General features: G+C 43.0%; 1 protein-coding gene, 1 long non-coding RNA gene and 1 pseudogene across 4 annotated transcripts; 1 reads left to right on the plus strand and 2 right to left on the minus strand.

Moving 5' to 3' along the window:
• Nucleotides 1-755: 755 nt before the first annotated feature.
• LOC147998949 (uncharacterized) lies at nucleotides 756-5,623 on the plus strand. Its single transcript, XM_087595811.1, has 6 exons — nucleotides 756-948; nucleotides 2,119-2,278; nucleotides 3,470-3,601; nucleotides 4,236-4,402; nucleotides 5,123-5,228; nucleotides 5,346-5,623. Exons 1-5 carry the CDS (start codon nucleotides 822-824, stop codon nucleotides 5,185-5,187), a joined length of 651 nt encoding a protein of 216 aa, XP_087451937.1. The 5' UTR covers nucleotides 756-821; the 3' UTR covers nucleotides 5,188-5,228; nucleotides 5,346-5,623.
• Nucleotides 2,839-24,908, minus strand: LOC147998950 (uncharacterized). Of its 3 annotated transcripts, XR_015643858.1 has the most exons (8): nucleotides 24,251-24,899; nucleotides 17,506-17,587; nucleotides 10,191-10,303; nucleotides 9,762-9,859; nucleotides 4,664-4,776; nucleotides 4,216-4,399; nucleotides 3,593-3,815; nucleotides 3,066-3,491 (listed from the first exon to the last, which is right to left on the minus strand). It is a non-coding gene; the product is annotated as an uncharacterized LOC147998950 (long non-coding RNA). The 3 variants fall into 3 exon arrangements; XR_015643857.1 differs by lacking the exons at nucleotides 3,593-3,815; nucleotides 4,216-4,399 and having other exon boundaries at nucleotides 2,839-3,491; XR_015643855.1 differs by lacking the exons at nucleotides 3,593-3,815; nucleotides 4,216-4,399; nucleotides 9,762-9,859 and having other exon boundaries at nucleotides 3,056-3,491; nucleotides 24,251-24,908.
• LOC134483389 (zinc finger CCCH-type antiviral protein 1-like) lies at nucleotides 11,550-12,713 on the minus strand (annotated as a pseudogene).
• Nucleotides 24,909-26,634: the final 1,726 nt, after the last annotated feature.

The raw sequence follows: 26,634 nt of genomic DNA on the forward strand, positions 1-26,634 counted from the left end.
TGGATAAGCACCATTTAGCCGTTTATGTGCATCCCCTATATCTCTTGACTATTTTATTTTTCTGATAAAAGCACATGATGTATCTTACTCAGGCCTGTGAGCAGTGCTCCTTTGGCAACATTGGTAAAGAGAAGAGAACCCCACAAGCAGCATGAGGTTCCCTTCACTCGTGCTCCCAATATTGCACTTTCCTCTGCCAACTGGTCTCCACACCTTTCCTAGCACCATAAAGACTTCAACTCTTTCTCCTAAGGAATTTTCTGGCAATTGTCGATTGCTAAGCACATGACTTCATGAGTGTTCCCCTAATACACACCCATGTTGTAAACTACCATGCAGACTATTTCTTGATGTGATTTAAAGCACCCGTACATAATGAGACAGGAGAACTTTTGACTGCATATTCAATCTGGTGTGAAATCTCAGGAAGGTTTAATGGCTAACATTGGTGAATGAGGACAATTTGAGTTAGGATGAGACATTTTGGGGCAAGATATGGAAGGAAACATTCATTTAGATGCATAGGAATTACTAAGGTTTTTATAATCAAGCCTTGAGGAAAATTTGGCTTTGGAAGCAGGAGATGGTCAGTGGCTCTGCCCCAGGAAAGTCTCCTGGAAAGGGCACCTCTGCTTATGCTCAGTACAGGGAGAACATTAGCAGGGGGGCAAAGTCTGCTCCCCATGACATCTGCTGTCCCTTCTTGGACATTCTATTGTCTCCTAGAGAGTTCTGGCATCCTCTGTGATGTCACCAGTGTTGTAGTGACAACCAGTGCCCTAGTTTCTCTCAGTCTGAGTCTGGCAGTTACAAGCTAAGACATGTTTTCCCGTCTTCGCAAGCATTTTGGGAGGGGGAATGTCGATTCTGGAGAGACTAGAGTGAAGGAGTCTAGCCTTTCCTCTCAAAGTAATGATGGACAAAGACAGCACTTCTGGGGAATGTGGAGTAAGTTCTGGGCAGTGTATTTTGAGCTTCCTACCAGGGGGCTGCAGGCTTAAGCTGACCTTTCTAGCAATGGGCCACAACTGGAGCATCTGAAAAGGAATTGAATTTCCATGAATATCACAATTCCTTAAAGTCAAGGATTTCAGAACTTTAGTTTCCCCATCCCCACTGGGAGGATATGGTAAGGCCAAAGCTATTATACTGTGAACTTCTGGTCTTTACTTTTCAGTGCATTTGTTATGTTACATTGTATAATAACACCATCAGTATTCATGGAGGGTCCACCTTTTCTGAGTTTAGACAGGGCAGCAATGTATTTCACTCTCATTGCTTCTTTAAATACAGTGGATCTGACAGTAGTAACAGGGAGAGATTGTGCTCCAGGCAATAACCTTATGTTCTTAGACCTTCTCTGATTTCTTCTAACTGGCAGGGTCATCGTTTGCTTTATATATTAGAGGTTGTATGTTACAAATTTTTTTTTTCAATACCAAAACTATTTGGAACGTGTAGACCAAGATTCATCCTGTAACCTATTCACACTTCTGGGGCATTTGGTATTTCACATAGGGACACTGATAAGTCTGTTGAACATATCCTCCCTGGAAATGCGTTTTAAATCCATGTTTCTAAAATACCAAAAGTATTTGGAACATGTGGACCAAGATTAATCCTGTAACCTATTGGAACTTCTCAGGCATTTGGTATTTCAAATAGGGGAACTGATAAGTCTGTTGACCATGTCCTCCATGGAAATGTGTTTTTAATCCAAAGTTGTTGGCCTAGAGTATCAGAGCAGGACGTCTGAGTGTCTCCAATCACTCAAGTCTTGTGGATGGTGAATTTATCATCTGAGTTCGAACCCACAGTGTTGAGGGTCCTGAAACCAAGCTGTACCCTGTTCAGCTGATGATAATCCTGGAGAAGCCATCTCCGTGGTCCATGTAAGCACCTGATGTCCGGAATAGGGAACACCTGGATGCTTACATCTCTTGGTCTCTATAGAGTAGTGGGAGAACTGAGATCCACTGAGGAGGCCTCTTAAGCATAGACCAATCGCCTAGCAGTGACACTGGGTTCCCGGCTTGTTCTCCTGTTTAGGCCTAACTGTGGTCTATGTACACTATGCATTCTCCCCATGCAGGTTCACTTGTGTTCTTCTACCTACAGACGCTGGGAGAGAAACATCATCCCCTGGCACTGAACTAAGCGAGAATCAGGCCAAGAAGGAAAAGGAGAGGCTGATTAAAGAGCTGCAGCTCATTACCGAGGAGAGAAATGACCTGAGAGATCGCCTGAGGTTTCTGACAGAGAGATCCATGAAGAACAGGTATGAATCGCTCCAAATGCTCTTGTTTCATTCCTGGGTCTGCAAGGTCACCTTCATCTTATCCTATTAAGGTTTTGGGTTCTAGAAAGCTGTGCCTCCCTAACCACCCTGTGCTAAACCTCACCTCCCATATAGAGGAGATTCAGAACCTTGACCCTTCCTGAGGAGCGAGATGGAAAATGGACTCATCTGCTTCCATTTATTGAAAAGCAGATCTTGTGGTCTGAATGAAGAATTCGGGGATAAAGTCAGGGAGAGTGAGTTCCCAGTGTGCATTTTCAAAGCCCTGGACAGCTGGTGGCTTTGCAAGATTGTAATTGCAGTGAGTTTATGGTGAGTCTCTGTACTTGCTAGGCAGGGGACTGAGTGCTGGAAGATCCACTCAGCAGCCTGAGGGGCCTGGTACCAAACTGTTCATCTCAATGCTTGACTAGAAGGTCTCAGGCTCAGGCCTGTTTGTTATTGTCTGTGTGTCTTGCACTCTGAGACAGCAATGGTGGATGCATTTCTCCTGGATTTCACAGTACTCTCTGTTTCCATATTTCTCTTTCTCTTTCTCTGACTCTGTTTTTACATTTCTCTTTTTTGTGGGTATTTCTCAGTCTGTGGGTCTGTATGTGCATACATCCAAATGCATATGGACAACTTTTATATGTTTATATTTCCCTCCACACTTGGAATCTAGGGGTCTATGTCTTGGCCTGAGTATTTACCTGTAACACATTCATGGTGATGTGAATGCTTTGTTCTGGGAGCTCACTGTCAACAGCACAGTTCTTTGCCTATGTGGCCACGATTGTCTGTTTATTTGTATTCCTTGTGCAGATTATAATTTTGTGTTGATATAAGGTCTGTTATCGGGACAGGAGAAAAGAAATCACCGGTTTCTGGGTGTGTTGGGGTCGGGGAGCATGGAGAGGTGTGGCCTAGGCTCTTGATAGCTTAACTGGCTTGACTGCAGATTTCCTCTTGATTGAACAAAGGGAGCCAGGGAAGCCTCCATCTGGATGCTGAGCTTCTGGTGTCCTGGACGCAGAAAAACACGTTTCTGAAGCTGAAGAATATCCAATATGTAGAATTCAGAAGGTGTCCTTCCAGGGCTGGGGTAGTACAGGACCCACCCTGAGTTCATATATTCCTAAATGCCGATGTTCATTGGATTCTATCATTTGGGGCCACGCCACACTTCAGGCCAAATCCATATTATGAAGACCTGGAGAGAATGGAGAAGGCGGTCATGTCAATTCTGCACAACTTAGAGATGGAGAACACTGAGATCCATGAGAACAACCATAAGCTGAAGAAGGAGATTACCTTCTCTAGGTAAGTCCTGGTCAGAAAGGCTATCACCTGTGGAATGGCCATTTCTGACTTTCTTTGTTCTGGATTGGACGGTCTTCAGCTCTGGTTCTATCTCTTGTGCTGTTTACACATCAGTGTGCCAGGGTCATTAGGACTCAGTTTTCAGTTCCATAAAAGACTGTTCCTCATCCCAGGATTGTCTAGGCATCTTCAGAAGGCTCTAGATCTAACAGCACTGATTGAAGTCAGCAGAAGGTTATTAGGCTGACCTGGACCTATGGTGTCATACTAGGTTTTACAAAACTCAGTGTGTGGACCACATGGTTAGAATGACCTTCTCTTGGTTCTACTGACCTCCTTTGAGGGTGTTGGCCCACTACTAATTGATGTTGCCCCCATGCATTGGGCTTTCATGGATAGTTGTAGATCCATGTTCTTTTTGAGAGATGTGGACACTAATTGGTGCTCAGGCCAAACAAATAATTTATTCTTCCCGGAATTTACTCTTTGTGGTTTGTGCAGCAGCCTTATATGTATCGAAATGAATTCTATTAAGTCTTCATGGGTATCTGGGTCCTGGTGGAGTTAGTGGCACTCGGGAGTGGGAAAGGGAGAAAGAAGCAGCATGATCTTACTATGCAGACTGTATTTCCAGAAACCTGCTCAGCCAGCTCCTGATGGAGAACACATGTAGGAAGAAGTTGTTCCCACTGAAGCAGGAGAGCAAGGAGGTACATCTTGATTGTGCACTGAACCAGAAATATTTGGTTGACTTCAACAAGAAAGATAAAGACCAGCAACGTCCAGACACAGCATCATCTGGTAGGGTTGAGCAGCTGTGTTAGCTTAAAAATATCTGAAAAAGTTTGCCAATTTGATACATCTTTGCTCTCTCCTACCACCTTTCTAATTTACACTCACAACCACCCAACCACCTCATGTAATGGAATTGTTCATTGCTCTGCCTATGCATAAGTATTCTGGGAAGCCAACCACTTTTCAGAAACTGAATTATTTTGCAAGTATATTTGTCTGCTCTTTTTGAAGCTGCAGTAGAGAAATGGTGACAGATTAATAACATACCTCATTATTGCATATCCACGTGATAGATTGGATGCTCTGTAGTGTTTGAACAAGTTCTTGGTTCTTTGACAAATGACACTCTGTGGTCATGTGACTTCTTGTGTAGGAAGCACCTTTGCGGGATAAGAACAAAGTGCAAATGTCAAATTAGAACTTGTCATTAGTTTTAACCTTGGTGACATATGGACATCTACTTTCTTCCTGCAACACAATGAAGTTCCTTCCATTGCCCTGTTCTTGGTTTGCACTGGTATAAGTCTGGGTCCCATATTGGCAGCCCACATTACTTTGAGGCTCTCTGGAGATTTTGCCCTTCCCAAAGAGTTAGCAACAATGATATCAGTTAAAAGGTCCATGTTGACTGTCCAATAGAACTGAGGTGGTAGAAGGCAGCCTTCTGACAGCTGCCTTGCATTTCACCACCAAATCAGTGTCTGAAAAACTGCCTTCCTCTCCCAGGTCTCAGAAAGTGCAAGAGAGCTGGAATTGGACACACCCCAGTAAGAGAGCTTCCTGAAGAATAAGTTGCTTTCTCAGGAGTCCCTGATGACAAACATCCTGAATGGTAACAAATTTTTTGGATGAGTATTCTTCCTCAGAGTTAATTTGTCATTGCTTAGAGACCCTAAATTTATATAACACTAAGCCAGCCTGACTGATTGAGGTCTTACTTTCTTCTCAGAAAACAGCACTTGAGAGACAACTTGGGGGACCTCCTTTCATTATGTGTGCAAGAGGAGAAACAGCAATACATCTGTGCTTCTAAATGTTCTTTAAGAATGTGCTGTTTAGAAATATTTTTGTTATGATTTTAATTGAAATATTCTTTTTGTAGTTTCATATGTATATGTTCTTGTTACTGTTTTTATCTTTTCAAATATTTTTAAATATTTTAATTTATTTGTTTTAATCCTGTTTTGTTGTAAAAATGAATTCCTTATGAATAAAAATTGAATTCTATCTCTTGACTCTTAAGACCATCATTCTTACTCAAGGGTTCTGTCCCCTCCTGTGGACTTAGAACTGACAGCTACAGAACTCTGCATGTTCCATGGATCCTGGGCTAATAAGTGAATTCAAAGTCACCAAGGGGTACCCAGTGTGACAGTGTCTTTTGTGTGGATAATGTGGCTGTTTCTCCGACACACACTTTATGAAGTAATCACTGACATGCTTTACCCAATTGTTAGGGTCCATGTGGTTCTTCTGAGAGAGCAGCAGATGATCTATCCTGTGAGTCATCACTACAGCTCCTGCAGGTGCTTTTGTCCTTCCACATCATGTACTGTATTAGGTGGACAGGATCACCTCCAATTAAATAGAGAGATCTCAGGAGATGTGTATTCACAGGAAATTTACTGAGCTGTGCATGCTCAATGTGTTAGCTTGCCAGCCATCCCTACAGGGCTCTGGTGTCCCCACGCCTCATTGTGGGTCAGGATCATCCTCCAGCACCACTTAGTGTCCATACTAGAGCAGATCTTTCACCTATTATCAATGATGACCATATGTATTCTGCACATCTGACAAAATACAGAATAGAAATTAGCTTCCTGTTGGGCAGATTGGCATAATGATTGTTTTGATTGTTAGCATGAAAATTATTTTAATCTAAGCAGTTTAGGGAAGAACCTCAAGGACACCCATAGTGAATGCAGCCTGCAGCTGTGAACACATGTTTCTGTTGGAGAGCAGGCCTGTGCAGGCCCAGAACCTAGGTGGGACAGTTCAAGCTACCCTTTTTCCATGGCCAATCTGGGATCATATTGAGAATGTATTTTTTCCAGGTGACTGATTTCCAATTTATGGAATTGAACTAAATTACTGAGAGTGGAGGTGACTCAGAGAGTTAAAGTACAAAAGGACCAATCCAGAATGTCCACAAAAGCTTGCTGTCACCCCAGGGCTTTTAAAAGCTCAGCAGCTAGAGAAGCAAGGTAGTATTTGGTTATTCTTATGCTTGGGTCTAGACATTCATTATAAGCTGACCATGACACAAAAAGAGTCATCTGTGTCACAATAGAAGCTAGTTGTAACTAGATTCACCCCCACACTATCACATCACCACTGTATTTGAGGTTCTCAGTTACTGGAAGAGGCCTGGGTCTTGCTACACAAACTCATAATTTATGTCTTCATGACACTGTGTGCTTTGTTCTGTTGATGCTACCATTGGCATACAATATTTTGGATACTTTGTGCTGACATCTGTGACATGAGACAATAGTTCATGCCATGCCTAACCTGCATAAACTGTCCTTAGAGTATGGTGTAGACAGAGGGGCCTTTTTTTTCTCTCTGAATTTTCAAAATATTTCCAGTCTTCAGTCAAGTCTGACAGCCATTGTCCAGTGCCTGTCTTGAGATGTCCCCATTGTCTCCTGGGGGTATTCATCCAGCCTGCTCTGTAATTGTGTAGAAGATTAATAGGGTTCCAGCCCTAGGATTTAATTCAGTGTGATTGTACTTTCCAAACATGCTCAAAGCCCTACATTCCACCATAGCCTGTGTGCTTTAGAGAAAGAAAATACAGAACCACATTGCACTTGAAATTTCTCCTCCAACAAAAGGAGAGCCTGCATAGGGCCTTTAAGTAACTCTAAGTCCCAGCTTCTGCATAACTCCCTCCATCGACTCCATTATTGGTGTATTTTCATTACTGCTCACTTTATTTTTGGTGTGCAAAGAATGTGTACCATGTCAGTAAAGTGTGTGTGTGTGTGTGTGTGTGTGTGTGTGTGTGTGTGTGTGTGTGAGAGAGAGAGAGAGAGAGAGAGAGAGAGAGAGAGAGAGAGAGAGAGTTTGTGTTTGTTTGTGTTTCTGTGCAGGTGTTTGTGTATGTTCATCCATGAACTCACTATCAATTTTCATAAAATGACTTAGAAGACTGTAATGAAAACTGTCGAGGTGCATGCAGACGTGTGTTACTAGTGTCCCACGGCACCTGGCAGGTAACACTGAAATGGTGGTCTACTATAATACAGCCTAAAAACAGGCTGTGGATGGTTTACACAGAGATTGTGACGTCATCACCACTAGAGAGAGCAGCAAAAGCTTCATTTATCACATGCTGCTGTTACCAAGATGAGGCAAAGCCTTATCCTACAGAGAGTCTGGTATGATTTGATGGCAGGAAATAAACTTAGTACTAAAATCATTCAATTACAAACGAAGAGGATAATACAAAGAGTCATAGGAAGCAAGAGCTGTTTTTTGAGGAGATCCATAAGAGAAACAACCCCTTTCTGAAACTAAGTACACACCACAGTGTCAATACCTAAATTATCAAATCAGAAATGAAAAGGGGGATGAAACAATAGACATGTGAGTGAATTCAACAATCATTAGGGCTTCTTCAGAGTCCTTTACTACAGAAAAGTGAAAAATCTATTTGATATTGGTAATTTTTCTACACAGATAACAAATACCAAGTTAAATCCAAATGTGGGATTTAACTCATAAGATTATTCTCATAAGAAAATAGATAGTATTTAAACGATGCCACTACAAAAATTAAAAAATATATATGAGGGCCACTAGGCTTTAATGCAGCCTTTCTACCAGACGTTTAATGACGACCTAATAACAATAGTGCTTCAATTATTCCTCTGATTTGAAAGAGAAGGAACATTGTCAAACCCCTTCTCTGAGTTGCTCTTTTTACCTAGAATTCCTGAGTCTGTTGCTTCTTCCATTGTCACCCCATCAATAGAGCTGCAGGGCGAGTCTGTCCCGCCCCAGAGGGTATTTGCCAGCTGACAGGGCTGGGTTTTGCTCTGCTTGCCCCTGCTCCTGCCCCCGCCCCTGCTCTTGCCCCTGCCCACTCCCCCGCCTCACACCCTCACTCGACATCGCCTCAGACCCATCCCCCCCTCCCAGTCCCACCACAGCCCTCGACTCAGACCCGTCCCAACCCCCGCCCCCACCCTGCCCTCGCCCCTACCCTGCCCCCGCCCCGATCCCCCCACAACCGTCCTCTCCTTCGCCCCCCTCCCTGGCCTCCGCCCTCCCTGCCGCTGCTTGCGTTGCTACCATTCGGTCTTCGACTCCCCTGTCGACCCCACCGCCACTGCTGCTACCTTCTCCCCCTTCTTCAGCCCAAGACTTTTGAGATCCCGGCTTGCAGCGCTCTGCACTAGGAGCTAATGGAGGTGAGGAGAGCCTAAGGGACAGACCCCAGGCCTGGCCCCAGAGACTTGTGTCTCCCCCCTCCGCCGAAGTGCTTTCCTGCAGTTCTCCATTCTGTGTTCAGTTTGTGGGGACCCCAGCAGGTGGCAGGCTTTGCTGATCCTCAGGTGTGAGTCTGGGACAGTGGTGGGACTTATGGTTGAGGGAAGTCTTTCAGGCAAATGCAGGCTTTTCTCAAACTCTTGGACCATCTGGTGCCCTCCCTGGGGTCACAGGACCTGTGGAAGTTGGGAAGCCACTTTTCACTGTCCTGTGTGACTTTCCCTGCAGAGTGAGCTCTCCTGCAGGAGGTACTCTCACATGCTTCTTTAAAAGCACCTGTTCCTCAGATCCAGATCAGTTGTGAAAACAGGCTTCTTCATGTCAGTGTGCCAGCTCCCCCTCCCAGCTCAGAGCTGCCACACCTAAGGATCCTCCAGCCCCAGTACTGGTTGGGTCTCATGGAGGAGTTAGAGCAAAGTGCCCCTTCTGAGAAGTGACTCAGAACAGAAGGTTCCTACAACCCAATGAGGTCTCTTCCAGTTGCCCTGTTCTTGGTTTGCACTGGTATAATTCTGAGTCCCAGATTGGCAGCCCACATTGCTGTGAGGGTTGCTGGAGATTTTGCCCTGCCCACAGAACAGAAGTTTCAGAAGAAAGGCCAGTTTGGCATAATGAATTCTTTTGATAGATGGCAACAAAATTATCTTAATCTAAGCAGTTTAGGGAGGAACCTCAAGAACATCCATAGTGAATGCAGCCTGCAGCTGTGAACACACGTTTCTTTTGGAGAGCAGGCCTGTGCAAGCCCAGGACCTAGGCGGGACAGTTCAAGCTGCCCTTTTTCCATGGCCAATCTGTGTTTGTATTGAGAAAGTATTTTTTTTTTCCAGTTGACTGATTTCCAACTTATGGAATGGAACTGACTTACTCAGAGTGGGGTTGACGTAGAGAGTTAAAGTACAGAAGGAATAATCCAGATGTCCACAAAAGCTTGCTGTCACCCCAGGGCTTTTAAAAGCTCAGCAGCTAGAGAAGCAATGTAGTATTTGGTTATTCTCATGCTTACGTCTAGTCATTCATTATAAGCTGAACATGACACAAAAAGAGTCATCTGTGTCACAATAGAAACTAGTTGTAACTAGACTTATACGACATTATCACATTATTACTATATTTGAGGTTCTCAGGTATTATCTTAGAAACTAGAAGAGGCCTGGTTCTTGCTACATATAGTCATATTCTATATCTTCACAACACTGTGTGATTTGTTCTGTTAATGCTACCATTGGCATACAATACCTAGGATATTTTGTGCTCACATCTGTGACATGAGACAATAGTTCATGTCATCCCTTACCTGAATAAACTGTCCTTAGTGTACAGTGTAGTCGGAGGGGCCTTCTTTTCCTCTGAGATAGCAAAACATTTCCAGTCTTCATACAAGTCTGTCAGCCATTGTCCAGTGCCTGTCTTGAGATGTCCACATTGTCAGCTGAGAGTCTTCATCCAGCCTGCCCTGTAATTCTGTAGAACATTAATAGGGTTCCAGCCCTAGGAATTAATTAAGTGTTCTAGTACTTGCCAAATATGCTCAAAACCTAGTTTCCACCCTAGCTCTGTGTGCTATACAGAAAGAAAATAAAGAACCCCATTGCACTTGAAGTTTAGCCTCCAACAGAAGGAGAGCCTGCACAGGGCCTTTAAATAACTCTAAGCCCGAGCTTCCCCACAACCCCGTCCATCGATTCCTTTATTGGTGTGTTTTCATTAATACTCACTTTCTTCTTTGTGTGGAAAGAATGTGCACCATGTCAGTAAAGTGTGTGTGTGCGTTTGTGTTTGTGCATGTTCATCCATGAACTCACTATAAATTTTCATAAAATCACTCAGAAGTCCCTAGTGAAAACTGTCGAGGTGCAGGCAGACTCATGTTACTACTGTCTCGTGGCACCTTGCAGGGAGCACTGAAATCGTGGGCTACTTTAATACAGTCTAAAACGAGGCTGTGCATGGTTTTCAGTGAAATTGTGACGTCACCCCACTACAGAGAGCAGCAAAAGCTTCATGTATCACATGCTGCTGTTACCAAGGTGAGGCAAAGCCTCATCCCATAGAGAGTCTGGTAGGATTTGGTGGCAGGAAATAAACTCAGAACTAAAATCAATCAATTACAAACAAAGAGAATGATACAAAGAGCCAAGCAAAGCAAGAGCTGGCTTTTTTTTTTTTTTTTTTTTGAGAAGATCCACAAGACAGACAAACCACAGAGCCTATATCTAAAGTACCAAATCAGAAATGAAAAGGGGGATATAACAAAGGACACTGAGTGAATTCAACAATCATTAGGGCTTACTTCAGAGGCCTTTACTACAGAAAAGTGAAAAATCTATTTGATACTGGTGATTTTTCTAACAGATAACAAATACCAAGTTAAATACAGATCTGGGAAGGTAATGAATAATTCCCATAAGGAAATAGATACAGTCATTAAAGGCTGCCACTCCAAAAATTAAAAATAATAATAATCAGGGCCACATGGCTTTAATGCATCCTTTCTACCAGACTTTTAATGAAGACCCAATAACAATAGTGCTTCAATTATTCCACTGAATTGAAAGAGAAGGAACATTGCCAAACTCCTTCCCTGAGTTTCTCCTTTTACCTAGAATTCCTGAGTCTGTTGCTTCTTCCATTGTCACCCCATCAATAGAACCATTTAAAATGGGATGTAATCGATGTCTGGAGCCTCATTCTTTCCCTTGACCTCCATGCGGTGTCCAGAAGGCATGCCTGTTCTCATGGACATGGACTCATCTCTTTTTGCTGCAGCAAGAAGAAAGCCAGCAGAGGAGGCAGGAGCTTACAAAGAATCAGTAGGATTTCTAGAAAAGAAGCATCCAGATCTCCATTCTCAGAAAACCCCTGGCTTGCTCTCATGTGACTGGGTCCTCAGACACCAGCAGCCTTAGATGAGACCAAGGAAAGCTGTGCAGAGTCCTGGGTCCCCAGGTTCTTGACCTCCTGAGTGACAGCTGTGGACACGTCCTCCAGGGAATCCTTACAGCTGGTGACATCTGGACAAGGTGAACCAGATGCCAAAATGAGACATGGGAGAGAAATCCTAGGCTGTTTGGAAGGAATTAGTCTCTGCTTTTGCTTCTGTCTCTTTGTGCCCTGCTGCTATGATGTTCATGGGGAGCTCTCATGCCAGTGGGTCTCCTCCTAATGTGTTTGTTGTTGCAGATGTCCTGGATGTTCTGGACCCCATCAGAACTCAGCCCGTGCTCAGTCACGGAGGTCAGCACCTTCCTGTCCATCAGGTCATGAGACCTGAGACAGTTGAGGTAACGGCAGTTGGCCTGGGTGAAGTGCTCACAGACTTGGACTCTCTTGCATGACTGTGGCTTCAAGCAGATCTGTTTGTGGCTGTCTCCTTTGTAGTAACTTTTGCAGGAGAAAAGCATCCCCCTGTACCAGGAAGAAGGCCGGCTCCTCTTGGTTAAGCCCAGAAAGCTCATGATTCTTCAGGACCTGGATGCTCTGTTCCTAAAAACTTGGTGTGGATATTTGCAGAGGTTTCTCTGGGATTTTGCATAATGACTCTGTCCCAGAAGTTTGAGCTTGCAGAGGCTTGGGCAATCTGTAGCATGGTCCCTGGATGCACTTCAGATTGAAGTCACAGGCTTCAGTAGTAGCCGCCACCTACAGTGTGATCCCTGCCTGATCTCCAGTCTCCAATAGGAATAAGCAGTCTTGCCCAGCAGCTCATAGAGCTCTGCCTCTGGAGCCTGATCCTACTCTGCAGTTCCTTTAAGGTCATGCAGCCCCTGTGGGCCCACAGGATCTTGGTGATGAAACAGTCTGCCCCAGGATCCCCCATGGTGCACTATGGCTGCAGCTGCTCAGGCTTGTGAGCTGGACTCTGCTTCATGGAGAAAGGAAACTGGAAAAGGGGATAACACATGAAATGGAAATGAAGAAAATAACCAGTAAAAATTAAAAGAATTAAAGTCATCATCTCAGGAGAATGAGTTGGAAGCCAGGTCCTTAAGCAGGCAGGTTCTCCACAACAATGCATGCTGGGTTCAAGACTGGACATGAGGTGCCCTGAGCTTGGGACTGCCAGGCTCCTACTGGGAAGAGAGCTTTCTTCTTCATTTCCGTAAGTCTCTCTAGTTTTCTTTTAAGGCTTTCATCTCATCATTGACTTTCCCAATGTCCTTTTATGACAAGCCATTATGGTTAACAAGAATTAAGTAAGGGCTCATTGAGCTGTTGGTAGTTGGAGGTCTGGGGGAAGCCCTGGACAGAGAGATCTTGCCTGCCAGGGGTGGGATGTGCATGGTGGGAGGGACTAGTGGAGTGTCATTGGCCTCAGTATGCACAGGCTTGGGGCTGGTGCCTGGCTGCCTGGTGCGCCTCTGTGGCTACTTAGCCTGGGTCCCACCGCAGATGCCCATGGTGGTTGCTGGCCAGTTGTCCTTGCTCTACCTGTCCTCGGGGCTTCTGGCGGGGCTGACCACAGCCTTGAACATGGACAAAATGGGCCGGAAATCGGAGGATCATGGGAGCATCTTCAACTTCCCCCTCCCCAAGCACTGGCAGTTGCAGCTGGAGGACAAGCCACTGTGAGTTTCCCCACATCCAGGCAGGTGTTCTGCACCACCAGGAGAGCAAGGGCAAGCACTGCTGCCACCAGTCCCACATGCACAAGGCCTATTTGTTGACTTTGCTCTGCCTGGCTCTGCTTTGCCTTGCTCTGCCCTGTTGTCTCTCACTTCTTTGGCCAAAGACTGTTGAGATCCCGGCTTGCCTCACCTTTCAATAGGCACCTCTGTGAAGTGAGGAGAACCAAAGGGACAGAAGGCTGACCTGGCCCTGGAGACTTGTGTCTCCCCCTCCACCAAAGTGCTTTCCTCAGTTCTCCACTCCGGTTTTAGTTTGCAGGGATCCCAGCAGGTGGCAGGCTTTGCTGAGCCTCCCCTGTGAGAAGGGGACAGTGGTGGGACTTATGGTTGTGGGAAGTCTTTCAGGGAGATGCATGCTTTCTCAAACTCTCCGACCATCCATCCAGTGCCCTCCCTGGTTCCCATTCCCTGCGTTTGTTGCGAGTCACTTTTCGCTGTCCTGTGTGACTTTCCCTGCAGACTGGGCTCTCCTGCAGGAGATACTCTCACATGCTTCTTTAAAAGCCCCTGTTCCTCAGATCCAGATCAGCTGTGAAAACAGGCTTCTCCATGCCAGGGTGAGAGCTACCCCTCCCAGCTCAGAGCTGCAACACCATAGGATCCTCAGGCCCCAGTGCTGGGTGGGTCCCATGGAAGAGTTAGAGGAAAGCTTCCCTTCTGAGAAGTGACTTAACACAGAAGGTTCACAAGTGACAGTCAACCCCCAAGTATTTCTTCCAGGAGAAAGCACTCAGCTCTCCCCTTTAAACAGTTTAGGCTCCCACATGGCCCAGTTTTGTGATTGGGGAAGATTTTCTGGAGCTTAGTTGGCCAGTCAGAGTGGGGCTACATTCTTTTTTTTTTTTCTTTATTAACTTGAGTATTTCTTATTTACATTTGATTGTATTCTCTTTCCCGGTTTCCGGGCCAACATCCTCCTAACCCCCCCTCTTCTATATGGCTGTTCCCCTCCCCATCCTCCCTCCATTATCACCCTCCCCCCAACAATCACGTTCACTGGGGGTTCAGTCTTGGCAGGACCAAGGGCTTCCCCTTCCACTGTGCCCTTACTAGGATATTCATTGCTACCTATGAGGTCAGAGTCCAGGGTCAGTCCATGTACACTCTTTGGGTAGTGGCTTAGTCCCTGGAAGCTCTGGTTGCTTGGCATTGTTGTTCACATGGGGTCTCGGGCCCCTTCAAGCTCTTCCAGTTCTTTCTCTGATTCCTTCAACGGGGATCCCGTTCTCAGTTCAGTGATTTGCTGTTGGCATTCGCCTCTGTATTTGCTGTATTCTGGCTGTGTCTCTCAGGAGCAATCTACATCCGGTTCCTGTCGGCCTACACTTCTTTGCTTCATCCATCTTGTCTAATTGGGTGGCTGTATATGTATGTGCCACATGTGGGGCAGGCTCTGAGTGGGTGTTCCTTCTGTGTCTGTTTTAATCTTGCCTCTCTCTTCCCTGCCAAGGGTATTCTTGTTCCTCTTTAAAGAAGGAGTGAAGCATTCACTTTTTGGTCATCCTTCTTGATTTTCATGTGTTCTGTGCATCTAGGGTAATTCAAGCATTTGGGCTAATAGCCACTTATCAATGAGTGCATACCATGTGTGTTTTTCTGTGATTGGGTTAGCTCACTCTGGATGATATTTTCCAGTTCCATCTATTTGCCTATGAATTTCATAAAGTCATTGTTTTTGACAGCTGAGTAATATTCCATTGTATAGATGTACCACATTTTCTGTATCCATTCCTCTGTTGGGTTCTTTCCAGCTTCTGGCTATTACAAATAAGGCTGCTATGAACATAGTGGAGCATTTGTCTTTGTTATATGTTGGGGCATCTTTTGGGTGTATGCCCAAGAGAGGTATAGCTCGGTCCTCAGGTAGTTCAATGTCCAATTTTCTGAGAAACCTCCAACTGATTTCCAGAATGGTTGTACCAGTCTGCCTCCCACCAACAATGGAGGAGTGTTCCTCTTTCTCCACATCCTGGCCAGCATTTGCTGTCACCTGAGTTTTTGATCTTAGCCATTCTCACTGCTGTGAGGTGAAATCTCAGGGTTGTTTTGATTTGCATTTCCCTTATGACTAAAGATGTTGAACATTTCTTTCGGTGTTTCTTAGCCATTCGGCATTCCTCAGCTGTGAATTCTTTGTTTGCCTCTGAACTCCATTTTTTAATAGGGTTATTTTACTCCCTGCGGTCTAACTTCTTGAGTTCTTTGTATATTTTGGATATAAGCCCTCTATCGGTTGTAGAATTGGTAAAGATCTTTTCCCAATCTGTTGGTGGGGCTACATTCTTAATCCATACTCATTCACACAACAGAACCTCTTCCTCCCCACCCACGAGGCCTTGACTTGAACCCAGGTCCTTCCTGGACCAACAGACCTGAGAGAACAGATTGCAGCACAAGAGAGAAAAGAAGCCAGAATAGTTTAAACTGGAGAAAACCCCCATATAGGCGGTTTACCAACTTTTGGGGTTGTGCATATTGTGGACTTCAGAATCTTAAGGTCAGATTTTTCTGATTACACCTTATAGGTGAAGCTGAAGTCTACTGAGGGTGGGATCATCCCAGGCAGGGAGGGGATCTGACTCTGCAGGCCTGGCCACCCTCTGCATTCTCCCAAAAATAATTTTTAGTCAGCTGTAAATCTGAAGTGAAATTTGTTTTTTGTCAACTCAAACGGTTGACATTTCAAGTCTCACACACCATGTGAGAGACACACATTTATCCACAGGGGATTTGAACTTACTTCTATAGAAATGACTGTGGGCCAACAGAGGGAAAGCATTCTTGCCTTTAGCATTCTGTCTGTATCAGAGACTACATGGACTGGCTTCCTGGACAGACATGTCCAAGCAGACAGACATTGTAATGAGGGAAAACTTAGGCAAGAAATGACCTGGGGACAGTGATTTCAGATTGTGCCTTTAGCCAGGAATCTCTGTTGTCATTAAGGCAAGCAGTCTTGGGCCTGCCAAAACTTGTCAGTATTTCAGGGCTCTTACAACTGCTCCAGGTACTTCTGAGGTGAAAGCCTTTCATTAAAAAAAAAAAAAGTTTATAGAGCAATATTTCTCAACCTGTGTGTGGCAACTGCTTCACAGAGATTGCATATCAGATACCTTGTACATTATGACTCATAAGAGTAGCAATATTATTTATGAAGTAGCAATGAAATAATTTTATGGAGGGGATCATCACAGTATGAAGAGCTGTATTAAAGGGTTGCAGCAGTAGGACTGTTGAGAACCACTGCCATAGAAGCTGACACATGGGAGCAGACTCCTCAGCTGAGTAGAGACCCACGACAAGGGATACCGTGTCACACCCTAGAACCCAGAGGCAGAATCTATCCCAGGAGTCTGTGGGTCACCTTGTCTTAAATTCTCCCAGGCTCAAGAATAGCATTGATCATCTCAGCAGAGTCAGCTTGCACAGCCCACATCAGGCCCATGGCTTCCCTGTACAGAGAAGGATGTGGGTCTAAGTGACAGACAGTGAGACTGAGGGGACCCTGATACTCATTTGCTTTGAGCTGTGGTTTCTTCACCTGTAAAATGGTGGTGTTTCTGCTGAATTGGGTTGTTGTGGAGATTAACAGAACATACAACCTGCTCAGTGTCTGCCTGGCATGGACCCTGCTGGTTAAATGGAAGCTGTCGATGGTGACGAAATTAAAAGTAGAATTTCTAGCCAGATAGTGTTAGTTGTGGGGCGCCATACAAGTGTTCTAAGCATTTTCTGATTCTAAGACCGCCTCACCTTACAACCTAAGGCTCTTGATTTAAATTTTAAAAAAAAGAATAAATATAAAATACCAATATGAAAAAATCATAATCAGAAATGAGCTAATTCCTGTGAAGTCATTCAGCTTTACATTTTCTGCTTCTATTTCCAAGGCATCTAGAGTAGCACTATCCGAGATCCTAAAGCCTTCTGTTATGGTGCTACCCATTCATTCCTCTCTCCTTGAGGACCTCTCAGGTGACTTACCAGAATCAGATGGCTTTTAAGATTGTTCCCATCGGGTGCGATCTCTCTGTCCATGGGCCTTGCCCAAAGCTGCAGGGCCAACCTGTTGTTTTACAATCCAAAATTCCAGACATTAATTTTACCAATGAAGTTTCAGGAGTCAGATGCTGAAGTCAAGTAAAGCTCCCAACTGTCTTTCCTGATTCACTGACCTCCCAGAAGAAGAGCAGTCCTGTTCCCTCTGAACACTTTCTTAAAAATCCTTTAACTCAAAAACTTTCCATTGGTTTAGTTATCTAGATTTCCTTTCACGTTGTGTCTTGATCTGCTGGACCTAAGTGCACTTTTTACCTTTGCCATAAATGTGTGTGGTAGGTGAGCCATACCGTAATTAAGTCCATGTTTACATGAATAAACAACTCTTGCTTTAAATGTCTGTGCCATGGCCCTGCTATACCACACACTAGTTTTTCAGTAAATAATACATTCTTGGAGATCACAGTGTGATCAAATATTTTGTAACATGACTTAGTAACGTTCCCTCCATTTTATAAATCAATTTCTTTGAGGAGGATTCTGGATGTTGTCTGTCAGGTCTGAGTGCATCATCTTGGGAATCCCAAGGAACATCAAACTTGGGCTTTTGAAACTGTTGCATATGGCCAACCCGGAGCAAAAACCACCCAGGAATCTACTGATACTTGACACACATTAATTCACCTGCCTTTTTCATATAGTTTATGGCAAGAGGTCACCATTCTTGACCTTGTTTCATTATAAAACGTGGTACTAAATGTAAGAGTTGGGGTCAAGGAGATCACCCCACAAATCACAAAATACCCATCTCAGATAACCATGTATGGTTTATTGAATACAAAACATCCATGAATTTCAGGACAGAATTAAAAGTCCAAACCTAAGGATAATAGAATAGAAGAGAATTTAGATTTCCTGTTCACAGGTCCAGTAAGCATATTCAGTAAATCATAGCAGAAAACATCCATAAGGTAAAGGAAGAAAAGGCCATGAAGGTACAACAAGCCTACAGAATGCCAATTTAATCATACCAGAAACAATTCCTCCATTAACATAATAATTAAAACACTGAATGCACAGATCAAAGAAAGATCATTAGAAGGGGTAAGGTATAAATAACCAGTAACAAATAAGTTCAGACCTATCTGAATTACACCAGACTTCTCAACAGAGACTCCAAAAGCCAGAAAATCTTGGGCAGGTGTAATGCGGACCAAGGATCCTATACCCAGCATAATTCTCAATCACCATAAATGGAGAAACCAAAATATTTCATGACAAAACCAAATTTAAACAATATTTTTCTCTAAGAAAGCACAACAGAGGATTGTAGTAGGGAAACTCCAAGACAATGAGCTAAACTATACCCAAAAAAACCCAAGAAATAAATCATCTCTCAATAATTTCAAAAAATGAAGCACACAATCACCATTTCACCCATAACCAGAAAAAGAAGAGAAAGCAGCAACTATTGGTCTTTAATATCTAACCAGACCCTCTGTCACCAATCCCCCAGCTCCTAGGGAATAAACTGCCAGCCAAAGTATATACAGGGTCTATGGTTCTAGGGAACTGTGTAGAAGAGGACTGATTTAAGTGGCACCCATGTGGCGGGAGGCCATTGACTACGCTGAGGCCTGTTGCCCACCAAAAGTAGATGCTGGAGTTGTGAGGTGGGAATGGATATGTGTAGGTGGGGGAACACTGTCATATAGGCAAAGCTGAGCAGAAATGTGATGTAAGATATGATGAGGGGAGTGTGGAAAGCAGGACAACAGTTGAAATGTAAATAAATAAAATAACCAATTAATAAAAAAATAGCCAAAAATAAAATAAAAACTGAAAAGGTAAAAGAAAACTTACACCAAAACAAAACAAAAGAAATCCTTGTAGTGGATTGGCCTAATTCTGCTTGTATTTTAATGCTAATATGTAGAACTCAAGACTGGTTAACCTCCAAAAACTGACCCTGCTCCCAGTTAACTGTGATTATAAAGAAGCCAACAGCCAACAGCTGCACAGCAGAGAGATGGGGGAGGTGAGCTTTGAGGGCTTTGCTAGAGAGGATCATGAGGAGGGAAGAAGGAGGAAGAAGCTGCCAGAAAATAAAGGAAGAACATGTGTGATGGAGAGGAGAGAGGAAGAGGACAGCAGCCATGGTTAAGGGAGAGGAGAGCCTGGTCCTGAGAGCTGTCCAAGTGCAACAAAGAGCAGCCAAGATGCTACACAGTCAGTAAGAGTTGAGCGTTATTGTTTGGAAAGTAGATCTGATACCATGGAGGGCAGGCAGCTGCCCAGCTACTGTGCTGATTAAGGCATATGATGAATAAATTTACAAAATATGTATAACCAGTAAGGAGCTCTATAGAGGATCATAAAAGGAATACTTTAGTTTGAAGAGAAGGATAAAATACCAGAGGAAACAGGAAATAATTTAACAAAACTAGAACAGTCAATCAAAAGAAGCCAATAAAACCCACAAAAATTAACAAAATTAAATACATAGGTTTAAATGATATTTGCATGTCACTAAACTCAATTCCCCAGTAAACAGACATACATTTAGCCAGAAACAGGATCACCATCATGAGAGATGTAGAGGATACACTAGGGAAACAGACCTAAGACACAGGTCCCTATAGCAATTCTATGCAGTTTCTCTATGCAGCTGACAGAATAGATTTCAAACCAATCCTGTCCAGAAGATGTAAGGACATTCATTTCATACTTTGCAATTACCAAAAGATACTACAATCTAAATATATACATATTAAACACAGCAGTCACAAATTTAAATATATATTTATCACATAGATCTGAAATTACCCATTAGCTATAATAGTGGTTGTGATTGTTTTTAATAGTCTATTCTGACCACTTGGCAGATCACATGCAAATAAACAAAAGAGGAGGAGCAGAATTCAGTGACATCATCAGTCAAATGGACCTAACAAACTACACTGAACTATACATATATTTTCTATCAGCCTGTGGATCTGTCTCCAAAATTGACCACGGATTAGGACACAGAACAGCCCTCAGGAAAGATAAGAAAGCAGAAGTAGTGTCATGCATTCTATCGAAGCACAAAGGAATCAAACTGGTATCACACAATAGAAAGTGCAGTCAGTATACACTCTCGTGGAAGGTCAGCAACACAAACAACACACTACTGAAAGGGCCAAGGGAGAAACACATAAGGAAAAATTAAAATTCCTAGAAATGAGTGACAATGAAAACACAACCACCACAGATCTATTCGATACAACATAGTTTTAGGAATTATGTTGCAGTCAGCAAAGCCAGAGCAGTGGACCCATCTAATCCCTTTGTCATGCATCAGAAGTAGAGAATGTGGAGTGTGCCCTGTTGGGTTAATGCCTTGAACTGGCTCGCCACATTCCCAATTTCCCTTTGCAATGATAACATATTTTTGGCATTACACATTGGATGTATGCAATTTGCCTTTTGATTTCATAGGGGAATAATTAAGGGACTTCCTGGAGGGTCGAAAAGCACTGTGGATAAACTGTGTAGAGACTGAAAGACTACAGGGGTTTTGGAAGCTGAGCTAATGTATTTTTATTATGATATGTTTAAGAACCTATGGGGAATTGGGAGTGGAATATGGTGATCTGAATGATAATGGCCCCCATAAACTCACATATATGAATGTTTGTTGCTGGTTAGTGGAAATATTCGGGAAGAATTATAAGATACGGATTTGTTGGAGGAGTGTATGGGATTGGGCTTTGAGGTTTCCAAATTCAACACCATCTATAGTTAACACTTTCTCTGTCTCCGACTTGCACATAAGATGTAAGCTCTCAGCCAGTTCTCTAGAAACATGGTGTCCTACCTGCTGCCGTGTACCCCAGCATAATATTCATAGACTCATGATCCTTGAAACTGTAAGCTGAAATAAACTCTTTCTTCTACAAGTTCCCTTGCTCATGGTGTCTCTTCACAGTATAGAAAAGAAACTAAGATTGGAAGGAACAGTTAAGTGAAAAATTTCTCAATAATATCCTGGAAAATAAAATTCAGACATTTACCAAATGTGTCAGGTACCGTGATCAAGCTGGCTTGACTGCAGAAGTGCAAGAATGTTTCAACACATACAAATGAATAAACAATCCACCACAGAAAACCAAGAACAGGAAACACATGATCACTGCAGTAGAGGCAGACAATCTCTTTGGCAAAATCCCACAGTGGTTAATGCAAAAGTCCTGGAGAATCTGGGATATGGAGAAGACATACCTTAACATTATAAAGGCGATATGCAAGGCCAACAGCATCCTAACTGGAGGAAATCATAATGGATTTCCACTAAAATCAGGAATAAGTCACAGATGTTCATTCTTTTCATCTAATTCAACTAGTATGTGAAGTCTTATCCAAACAATATGACAATAGAGAGATGGAAAGGCATGTTAATATGAAAGACAGCAGTCAGAGCATTCTCATTTGCAGGCGATATGATCCATATATAAAGACCACTACGAAACCACTGGCAAACTCCTATGGCTCATGGACACATTCACTAAAATCACAGTAAAATCAATAGAACTCCTGTATACCAACAATAAATATGACGAAAGAAGCCAAGAAAACAAACCCATTCAGAATAAAAATCTTGTAATATCTAAGGAAGTAAAGACTTGTTAAAATGAAATCATTAGGAAAAATAAAAAAAACTGAAGAAACCAGAAAATGAAGAGACCTCTCATTTTCATGTATCAGTATGATTTATATTATTATATCGAATTCTACCAGAGTCATCTACTGGTTTAAATCCATCCCATTATAATCCCAATACAGAGCTTCATGGGAATGAAAAAAAAAAATCTCAGAACTCACATGAAAGCACAACTGAGCAGGGCAGTCAGACACTGCTAACTAATAAGACAGTAAAGCACTGCGGGAGGCATCACCTTTAATGATTTCACCTTCATTTTGGGGAATAGTAAAAAAGAAAACCAGCATGTTAATATCATGAGAGCAGACACAGTGCCTAATGGAATAAAATTGAAGAGCCTGATATTGGCCTATGTTCTTATCAGCATTTGGGTTTTGAGAAAAAGGAAAACAAACAAACAAAACAAAAAACTCCCAACCACCCCTCCCACCACCACACACAAGTGCAGTTTTCAACCTGTGGGTTGCAACCCCTTCAGGGAACAACCACATATGAGACATACTTTATACATGATATTTACATTACAATTCAAAACAGTAGCCACCTTACATTTATGACTTAGCAATGAAATAATTTGGTAGTTGGGGCTGGTTACCACAATGTGAAGAACTGTATTCCTTGAGTTGTTCTTGGTCATAGTATTTTTCTGCAGTAACAGAAATGTGACTGATATATAAACTGGTACCGAAGTGAGTGGAGATGTTTGTGAGGAATCCCTTGATTTTTTGGAGGAGGGTGGGAGACTTTGGATTGGGAAAACTGTTGAATTATTTAAGGAGATCTTAACAGTTTAGTTTGCCACATGGGAGACATAAGTATTGTGAGTCTGTGCAAAATAGAGCCTCTCTGATGAAACTTCAAAGGATGGCAGGAACTCTATTGGTGACTGGCTTAGAAGCAATTGCTATAATTTTGGCAAACAATCTGTCTCTTTTCTGCCTGTTTACTAAGAAGTGACCTGAAGATAAATAAAAAGCTAATTGACTAATTGTTTTGAGCAAACTTCAAGGGGTAGATATCCGGTGACCTTCCTCATATGGTAGGAATGTGTGTTTGTATTTTTCATTGTTAATGTAGCCAGGACTTCAGTTAATCCTGCCACATTCGGGGTCTGGACGCATAGGAAACTGCAAGATCTCCCAGAATTTGGAAAATGTCCCAATTGTTGTAAGGTCCCCAAAACATGTTGTCACCCCACACACATTGGGAAGCAACTTAAAGGAACATGACCCCCTCATTCTCAGGAGGAAGGGTGGGTGGGTGGTTATTTGTCTGCCGTGGGCTGTAGATGTTTATTGTCAGTTAGGGGGTTGGTTGCAAGTTCTTACTGGCCATGGTCAGGGAGGAAACAGTAAAGCAGATTCGAATCAGGGATGTCTTTCTTCCTTTCTCTTTCTGTCCTCAATTCTCTGTCTAATGTGGTGGGAAATCAGGAGAAGGGACTAAAATGACAAAATCATAGATCACTGTATCTCTATTTATACTAGAAAGCAATACTAAGTCTCAAATATTTTAGGATGGCATGGATTTTTGAATGATGATAAAATTTAAAATTGTACTTGCATAAATGATTCAATTCATTTTTAAGATATAAGTATATGCAACTTATTCACAATGTGGTGTAAAATTCTAATTTTATAAAATTACTACTGCACACTGCCGTGGATAATTAAGGAATTCAAGCTAGTACTTTCCAACTATAAATAATCAGTCTTCCAGTCATGTTAGGTACTGCTTTAGTTAGGTACAGAAATAAGCTTTATTTAACTTCCTGTGTATGTTTTTAAAGTTAAGTAGGAAGTAAATCCCTTGGGAAAAAAAAGCCACATTTGTCCACTGAGATAGACATTACATACAAAGGTGGTTCTCAAATCCTTTAGAGATCTGAAGAATCTGCCATTTCAGATGTCCTAATAGTTAAAGGCTTTTCACAGTGGGAGAGACCTCAACTCCTGGTAGTGTCCCCAATCTATTCTGAAAAAGATGATGGGCTCTAAAGAACCATTGGGTGAAATACTACCCACTTACCTCTACTGCTGCCAGAAAGCTGTCCAGACTGTGCAGAAGTTGATCATGGGGAAGTCTGTGTCCCAGTTTTTGGAAAAAAAAAATAGGATAGTCCTTCAAGTGACCTGCTTCAAAGGATTGTTGTCAGAGCTCCTGGCCCAGTGAGTTGAAGGTGGATGCCACAGTGACACAGGAATATTTGCTGACTGACTCCCAGGGTAGCCAACAATTTCTGTCATTTCTTAGGTTTGGAGCTGTTTGCTCTGAATTTCCTTTTATTCAGGCAACATTTCTCCTCCTCAGATCTTGGATGGGGTTGAAGATTAGATAGTTTAGTCTTAACCTTTTCTTGTTATGAGAATCAGAAAAACAAACTTGTTCACCATCGTGCAGAAATGTGACAGCCAGGAACCTGGACAGGAACAGGGTGGACATGGGAGGCTCAGAAAGCAGGGCTCTATGGACAGTCCACAGCAGTATCAAAACTCCTGCGATAACCGCTCTGGCACCATAAGTCCTGAGAGAGGATGGGGATGCCAGGAGAGTGTGCGTGGTCTGCCCACTGCCTGGGACTTTTAAAAGCTTGTACCACCCCTTAGCACATAGAAGAGATTGAGCAGAAAGAGGCCGATGCCCAGAGCCACTGCTGTGGTAGGAGGCAGTTATGGCGGTTGGAGGTGGGGGTAGAGGTGGAGGAGGGATGGGAGAAGACCGAGGAATTTCCCCAAAAGACAAGAACAGACACCATCCTTACTACTCCAGAACCCACGCCAATCCCACCCCACCCCTAAAATGCCCAGTCCACTGCCAAACGTCCCCATGCCAAGCATTCACAGCTTCATCCCCACTGTGCTTATTTCTTAATTTTTTTAACTTCTTATTTATTCTCTGTGAACCTCACATCCTGCAGCTCAACTCCATTCATCTGCCCTCCCCTCAGGACTGCACTCCACCCTTGCATCCTGCTCTAAATCAGAGCAAAAATAATCTTCGTGTGGAAGCTGAATAAAGAAAAAGAAAAAGAAAATTTGTACGCAAAAAATGTGTCAAATTTTAAGGATGAAAGACATAAACGCTTAAATTGTTTGGAATTAATGAAAGTACATTTGGTCTCAGAAGACTTATTATGGTTAATAAATGCAAGTTATGATAGATAAGGGATACAAAGCTTAAAAAGTGATAGAAAATGATTTAGGTACAAAATTTTAGACTAATATAATTTAGATAATGAAGTACCTTCTCCAATTTTGCAAAATACGAATGGACAGAATATTGTGACAGTAATTCTTACCTGATGCATCTCATAAGTTTTCTTATTTTATCTAGCTTATTAATGTTAAATTAAAGGTATTTCTTGGAGTAAAAGGGGAAATGCTGAGGTGACCTCCCTTTGTACTAAGGTGTGTCAACTTTCAATTGTTAGTTCTGTACTGGCAGTGAGCTAAGTGCTGGCAGGATTTCTCTTGTCATTTCTATGTCCCATCATCAGCTTTGCTATTTTGTGGATGTTTGTCCTTCTCACCAGCTCAACACAAGCTAAGAGATGTATCAGGTGTTGTCTCACTGCCGATTGGATGTAATAAATATCTGATGGCCAAGAGCTGCGTCAGGAAGTATGTGGGCAGAACTTCCGGGCATAGAGAGGGACATAGGCAGAGGCAAGCTGAAGCAGGAGATTCAGAATAGACATGGGCAGGAAGAGATATGGAACAGACTACAGCAGAGGGGTAAAGAGCTAACCAGCAGGTGGGTCTCAATGGTAGAAGAATGGGGTTAATTTTTAGAGAAGATGAGGGACTGCCCAGTGAAAGGCCTAAGATTCAAACTATGTTCGAATTCTCCATGTCCCATTTACACCTCAGGCAACTCTGTGAAAATAGTACACAATACAGTATTAACATGGCTTTGAGTCTGTGGTTCGGTTACTTTTGCTCACTGTTCCTCAAGACTGCAGGAGAAGGAACAACACACAGGGCAAACACATGAAAACCATGTGCAGCTTAGAGTGGAAAAGATCACTAAGAAGTTTAATGTCACAGCAAAGTCATGTGCTGAAGAGGAGGGTGACATAGTTAAGGAGATTAATGTTATTAACGATAAGCCTCCTGCCTCTGTGCTGTAGAGATGTGGAAGGTGTCCTCAAGGCAAGACTCTTACCAATTAAAGTTCCAACTTGGAAAAGGGAGCTCAATAGATTTCGTGCTCCTACAAAGCAAGTGCATAGGGAAGCTGCTGCAGTTGTCATCCAAGCAGGCAGCTGACAGGTCAGTGCACCTCATGTGGCACGGAATTTGGAGGAAAAAAGATTTTAAGATTCAGGATGACATGAACAGGACCAGGCGACTCTCGCATTTATGTTTTTATTATTTGAGGCTTGAATTAGAATGATACTCATAGTCTGATGT

Source organism: Rattus norvegicus, chromosome 19, assembly GCF_021556685.1.
Source record: "Rattus norvegicus strain SHRSP/BbbUtx chromosome 19, alternate assembly SHRSP_T2T, whole genome shotgun sequence".
Taxonomy (NCBI): domain Eukaryota; kingdom Metazoa; phylum Chordata; class Mammalia; order Rodentia; family Muridae; genus Rattus; species Rattus norvegicus.

Bases quoted from the DNA above. Each gene is read 5' to 3' on its own strand.
- LOC147998949 (XM_087595811.1), top strand. From the start codon at position 822: ATGTTTTCCCGTCTTCGCAAGCATTTTGGGAGGGGGAATGTCGATTCT. The intron at 949-2,118 runs GTAAGTTCTGGG...TTCTACCTACAG, and splicing joins GCACTTCTGGGGAATGTGGA to ACGCTGGGAGAGAAACATCA. The intron at 4,403-5,122 runs GTAGGGTTGAGC...TTCCTCTCCCAG, and splicing joins TCCAGACACAGCATCATCTG to GTCTCAGAAAGTGCAAGAGA.